We start from the raw sequence: 6,748 nt of genomic DNA, 5'->3' as shown, positions 1-6,748 counted from the left end.
CGTACACAAAACTTACAAGTGATTCATGTTGCTTAACTGAATATTAGCTTAATCAAGAACATTTATTATTATACATTCAAAAGTAGTTACATTAGTTTATATTGCGGCGCTCATGTCAGACCACAATCAAAATTAAAACTTACAAAAATCGTATGTTATTTCAAATAAATTCAGTTTTAATTATGTTTTGGCTTAGCTAGATTGTTTTTTTTTATTGAATTTAATTATTAATTAGTAAATCTTCTCGTTGTGATTTTTAGAAGCTACTTTTAATGAAGTTTTAGTTAAGTTGATATTTTTGAAAACTAATTACTTTTAATTACCAAACATATATAATAATAATTACAAGACTTGTACTATACTGAAATTTTATTTATAAAAATTTATTGGTGTAATATAACATATTTTGCAATGAAAAATCATGGAGTTAATTTAGCACTTTTGAGTTTCAAACCAAAAAAAAAACAGTTTTTAATGTGATTCAATGTTACAATATGAAAAATACTATAAAAATTAAGATTTTAGGCTTTTATAAAAAAAGAGTACTAAACAAAAGCGTAGCAGAACTTAATTACAATTATATTTGCACAAAAGTGTAAACATTAAAAAAACTATTCAATACAAAAACTGAGAGAGATTAAAAAAAATGTATCACACAAGAACTGCTACTTTTCAAAATAAGCTTAAAAGATTAAAAGTTTTTTTTTGTTAGCAGGATTAATATGTGACCTCACTTTTGACGATTCATGCACTTCCTATGTATGCAGCATTGCTTCTTTACACCAGGTCCCCCGTACTTTTTCATGTCCCTGCAAAAAACGCATACTAGGCAATCAGCCCTTGCACAGGCAGAGCACTTTCTACAGCGTAATGCCTTCTTCTTACCGGTGCCTGCGGCAGGATTAGTGGTTCCACCTGTGGCGGTAGTTTTACCCTTTTTACTTGTACCGGCAGGCTTAGTCGTTTTACCTTTGCTTTTACGTTTGCTCTTTCTAACTGCGCTTGCAGATTTATCAGGTTCTTTCGTACTATCAGCAGCAGTTGCCGGCGTGGCTTCCGTCTTTATGATTGGAGGAGCAGTCTCAGCATCCGGATCACCTTGGAGGATATTGAACTTTTTATTTTTCCAAAACACCACTGGCTGACCGGTGATCGCCTTTTCTTCCTCGTCCTTCCTGTGATCCGTAATAACTCGGTCGGCTATTTTAAGTAAGGAACTCAAGTTTTGTATTCCTACTACTTTGTAACCTACTGTCGCCGCACTACCACTAAGGTACCCGATCAGAGCCTCAAGCCCTGCCAACTCGCATCGCGTCAGATGCTTTTTCTCCGGATTCTGACCTTCTTCCTGATCTTCCACGACGTAGTTCGCTCTCTTGTACTTTTCGCTCAAACAGGACTCACCCGTCAAACAATAAGCGTACCGGTCCAGAACGTACCACAAGAGGCGGTCGAGGTGCGGGAACCTGCTCTCAACGTCCACCTCGCACTCCACCTCGCTCCTTGAGATCCTGATCTGCATCGGCATGGCGAGGGAGTGGAGGAAGTTGCCGCCGAAAACGAGCGAGTCCTCAGGGGTGTAGACGCCGTGGATCCATCCGGAGGGGATCATGAAAGTGTTGCCCTGCTCCAAAGTCACCAGCTGGCACTCTTCGACGACATCCGGGAAAAAGACATCTTTTTGGTTATGGTAGCCCAGCCAGTCCTCGTAGTCCTTTAAGTTCTCTTCGGTCGGCCGGATCAGCCAGAACATCTTTTTGCCCCTGACGATGTGGTACCACACGGACGTGCCCCCAAAGTCGACGTGGAAGTCGGTGAAGCACCCTTGTACGGACATCAGGCAGTACTTCTTGACTTGGGGGCACCACCTAAGGTGCTTGGGCCAGCAAAGGTCGATCCAGTCCAGGCTGTTGACGACCTTGGGCCGCCTGACGATGTCTTCGAAACTGTGCTCGGAGACTTCCAGCGAGATGACGTTCAGCAGCTTCCTGCGGCTGGAAGCGCGCTTGTTGTAGTATTTCGCGAACTCCTTGAACTTCATATTTACTGTTTCCTGAGTGGCGACTTGCAGCACGTGGATCAGGTGATCCTCGCCCACTCTCTCCATGACGTCATTGACGGAAAAATCAGGAGAAGGTACTTTCATGCCTGAGTAAGTTTTTGAAACTAAGTAATCGTACTGTTAATTTTTGTTTTCGGAAAACTTTTTTTTATGCTTAGTTTTAGGCTTTAAAAAAAAACATTTTTGATCCCTTAAAAAAAACTTGTTAGTTGAATAAGCATCAACCTTTTATAAACAACTTTTATGTGTTAATTTTATCTTAATTTTTATTTTAATAATATCTATAGTGAAATATTTCTCAAGAAAAAGTTTTTTAGTAAAACAAATAAGACCAACTAGTATTTGGTTTCTTAAATTTTGAATTTTATTTTAACTTTGTTTTGCATTTGTAAAATTTCTAAGTAAGGCTTAATAACAGCTAATAAAATCAATAGGAAGTTATTTAACTTTAAAAGGTTCTCACATATGCTTGTCAAGTTAAAATGGTCTAGAAACCGTACAAATACAACTTTTTTAAAAATTTATTATAAAATTTTATGGTTTTGAACTTTTTGATACATTTTAAGGTTTGTCATTAGTATAAGGAATTTATTCATTAAATAACTTACCAAGACCATCTCTATTTCTGAACAGCATTGGCGTGTCGAAGCCGTTTCTTTGTAGATACTCCAAACTTAATTCATTCCCATTCTCAAACGTCCGGATAAGATTGTGTCGTGTATACTTGGGGTCTTTGATCTTATCCACTACTTTGTACCCGTTGGCAACTCGATCTAGCTTCGTAGTATCGGTTCCAAACTTCCAAGGAGCTTTCTTAACTCTCCTGCTTTTCCTCCTTCCATCATCTTGGTTGAGATTCGCTGTCACATCTTGTTGTGGCACAGTTTGACTGTTTCGTGGTGCTCCACCACTGCTTGAATCAAGCATGCCCTCATCACTGTTGCCCGAACCGACGGAAGAACGAGCTGTGTTTGTGTTCGGCTGCACGACCTGGTCGCTCGTCGCTTCGTTGTCTGAGTCGGCCATTTTGTTTAATTAAAATAGTTTCTGTAAAAGTGTTATTTTTTAAGCGTTCATTTTTGATTTAGATTTTAAACTGTAATTCTAAATTTTTGTTACAACATAAGACTAGATTGCGAAGTTAGTGAAGTTACAGCACAATTATAAATAATACGGACGTTTGATCAAATAAGACAGATAATTAGAAGAAATAAAAAAATTAGTAGTTAAACAATTGGTCACTATTAATAGCAGTAGCTGTAATAATCAATACCTTTTGTTTATTTCAGCGTTTGTAAGTTGTCTAGAACTACGTGGCAGTTATTTTTTGGTAGGAAGCTAATAAAAATATTAACTAGAAATATTAATACATATACATAGTTAATAAAAATATTTATAAATAAATAGTTGCAAACAAATAGTATGTACTACTTAGCTTTGAATACAAAATGAATACTTTAAGTTTTGTTTATTCCTTCTAATATTTTAAAACAAAAAACTTGTACAAAATGTTTCAACACATTTATAATAATAGCTAAGATAACTTATAAGATCTATTTAGAAGATATAGCTAAGATAATTATGATTGCTGTGTGTGATTTTGCTTGTAGAAGGCCTAACAAAAGTTTTAGCCTTATTTCATATCAAAACTTAAAAACTTAGCCAATTATTTCAAACGTTAGTAAGCTAGAAACTGTTTTTTTATTAAAAGAGCATATAAAACACAGCTTCATTTTTTATGATGAAAAAAATTCCACAAAAGTCATTCAAACTTAATAAAAAACTTGTACATAGAACTATACTTTTCCTTTACCAATGTATAAAATGATTAGTTATAGAATAAGTACTAAAAAATTGTTAACAACTAAATATTATTTTTTCCCAGTCTAATATTCAATATTCACATTTTTTACTTTAAAATTTAAGACTTTTTGTAAACGTTATTTATATAAACCAAAAGAAAAAATTTAAAAGTCAAAAATATTTTAAAAACAAATGATAAATAATAATTTTATAATTTAAAATTAAAAAAAAAAAACGTTAGCTCTATAGTTTCATAAGTAAAATATACTGTTTTTGTTTTAACTATCATTCTTTAAGAAAAAAAACATGTTGTAAAAACTTACAAATACTGACAAGATATTAAAAATTTTGACACAATGTAATTTAATAACTTAATGAAATGTGATCTATGTTTTGTCGACTTTAGTATTTTCATTTAAACAATTGTATACAACACAAATATGTAACAGATTTATTTTTCTTATAAATCGATGAACACGTTTGCCACACACCCAGGCTAGTTCAAAGTTTTTGAAAAACTCAGGTTGACTCAGGTTTGTTGTCTTTTTGTAAAACTCCGGCCAATTCGAATACACTTAATTTTAAATCTCAGACTAATTTTTTCATAAAAGTAATTTTACCAAAGTCTTTTCATTGTTATATTATGGTTTTTTTAATAAATAAGCTTGATTAGCAGTATGTTTTAAAGCTTACGGCTCATTTTTTTCATCCCTCTCATAAACTTTTTGTAAATTGATGTAATTCAAACTAGTTTTTGGTCATTCAGAGCTATTTCCCTTAAAGACCGCCTGCCTTACATGAAGTACGAAGTATGCAACTTCTTAGTCTTATTCGTTAATCAATTAAGTTCAAAATAAAAACAAATTAACTTTTAAGTCCTAATAGCATGCACAGAGTGCCGAAAAAAGATTCAAGCGGTAATTGACTATACAGATGTAACTTTAGAAAACAAAAATAAAACCACGTTTTATAAGTTAGTTGGAAAAAACTTGAAAATACTTATCATAAAACTGTTTTTTTTTACAAGTATTTTGTAAGATATGTGATTTTAAATGCAAGAATTGTTTGCTATTTTCAGCTCAAAATTACTTGAAATTGTTCGAAATTTTTATCAAAATTTTACGTAAAAGAACTACACAAAAATGACTATTTATAACTAACAATTTTATCATTTTTCTTAAGCATCTATAAAATAAAAACGTTTTTTTAAATAAAATTTTTTAACTTTTAAATTTTTTGAGTTCGTTTTAAAAGACGTAAATATTGTTCAAAATCATGGTTACATAACCTTAAAAAATATTCTATTGCATAAGAATCAAAAGTGCTAAAAAAAATTTGTCGGTTTTATATTCTATGTGCTTTAGTTAAAAAAAAAATATTAAGTTAAGTTTCACTAAGGCGTTTTGAGTTATAAGACTCTCAGTATTCCCTAAGCATACTTAAAAAGCACCCTAAAATTAAAAAAAAAAATCAAGCTAATTTTTTTTTTAATTGCAAAAAACTTATTTTATTTTTAAAAGCCACATTAATAAAATTGATTGTAATGATTATTATCTAAAAGATGCTATTAGCTGCTGTAAAAACAAGTAAGTCAACAAATAAAGTTGCCGAGTCAGCTTGTGGCTTCAGCCATTGCTTCGAAAAGTTTGAGAAAAAATTAGTTTACTGTGTAGAAACTTTTAATTAGTAATTGTAATTTAGATATTTATACACATTTAAGACTACCATGTGTTTAAAGTTTTTAATTGTTTCACGTAGCAAGTTAATTAGTTTACAAGTTTGTTTAAAAATTTGTTTTAGTTTGTAAAAGTTCCAATAGTTTTTACAAATACACGAGCTATTCCCGTGTTAACATTCTTCAAATGTTAATATTACAAAAAATGGATGCTATTTAAAAAACTTATAACTTTAAGTGATAGTTATCTTTATTATATATCAGTTTTGTTACACACAAAAAGTCTATCATATCAAAGACAAAAATAAGATAACACTCATAACTGTTATCAATAAACCTGGTGTGGAAAAAGATCTTACGGTCTTTGAGCTACGCAATAATCATTTAGTTAAAATATTTACAAGAATGAAAAAAAAAAAATAAAAAGCAATAAACTTGTAAGAAACATATAATTCAAAATAAATAAAACAAATTGTAAGACTTACCTTAATACTAGCTTAGTACGAAAAAAGTATTTATGAACCAACTTGAGAATATAAACCGAGGATTATAACTTTCTGCTTTCTAAAAAATCATTAAACTTTAACTATATTTTTTAAAGAACATAATACTTTCTGAATAGTCATGCTTTTTTATGAATCTTTAGCCTAAAAATGTCTTAAAGATAGAATAGACAATATAAGTTTAATCAAAATACACTAAACTTTACAAAAACTAGCGTTATAACAATATTGTTTTTACTAGTAATTTAACTGCTACTTTTATCAACAAAGATAAATGAGGAAGTTTTTCAAATAACTTATAATCAAGAAATGTTAAACTTTAATTAAAACACTTTACTAATGGTCTTTTAAAGCAAGGTTTTCCAAACTGTTTTTCATAAGGCTACTTTGAAGAAAAAAAAATATGGCCCTCCCCAATGATATTTCACAAAAAAACTAACCTTTAATACGCTTAAAACCCTTTTCTTTTTTTTCTTTTTGCTCTTCATCATCACCTCCAGAATATCTAGTGTGAGATTTAAATTATGACCTTATGCCCTCATCCCCATTTGCACAAAATAGCCAACTTTAGGAAGAGTTTTCCTCAGTCTAGTGTAAATTTAAAAATTTTCAGAAATATTTAGTATAAGTTTCAAAACGCCTAAGAACTTTTTTTATCTTCATCATCAAATAAAGAAACCTAGTTAAAGTTTCGAAACTACCCTT

General features: G+C 31.2%; 1 protein-coding gene across 1 annotated transcript; it reads right to left on the bottom strand.

The window, feature by feature from the left end:
* Nucleotides 1-730: 730 nt before the first annotated feature.
* LOC145833244 (lysine-specific demethylase 2A-like) lies at nucleotides 731-3,088 on the bottom strand. The gene is made up of 2 exons (XM_082940437.1): nucleotides 2,671-3,088; nucleotides 731-2,148 (listed from the first exon to the last, which is right to left on the bottom strand). The coding sequence occupies exons 1-2, from the start codon at nucleotides 3,086-3,088 to the stop codon at nucleotides 731-733; spliced, it is 1,836 nt and encodes a 611-aa protein (XP_082796563.1).
* Between the last annotated feature and the right edge of the window lie 3,660 nt (nucleotides 3,089-6,748).

The sequence above is a fragment of the Thalia democratica genome, chromosome 4 (genome assembly GCF_965202585.1).
Source record: "Thalia democratica chromosome 4, ktThaDemo2.hap1.1, whole genome shotgun sequence".
Taxonomy (NCBI): Eukaryota; Metazoa; Chordata; class Thaliacea; order Salpida; family Salpidae; genus Thalia; species Thalia democratica.
The sequence above is the reverse complement of the archived record's forward strand: the minus strand, read 5'-3'. Positions and strand labels throughout refer to the sequence as shown.

Bases quoted from the DNA above. Each gene is read 5' to 3' on its own strand.
- LOC145833244 (XM_082940437.1), bottom strand. From the start codon at position 3,088: ATGGCCGACTCAGACAACGAAGCGACGAGCGACCAGGTCGTGCAGCCG. The intron at 2,149-2,670 runs GTAAGTTATTTA...AAACTTACTCAG, and splicing joins CAGAAATAGAGATGGTCTTG to GCATGAAAGTACCTTCTCCT.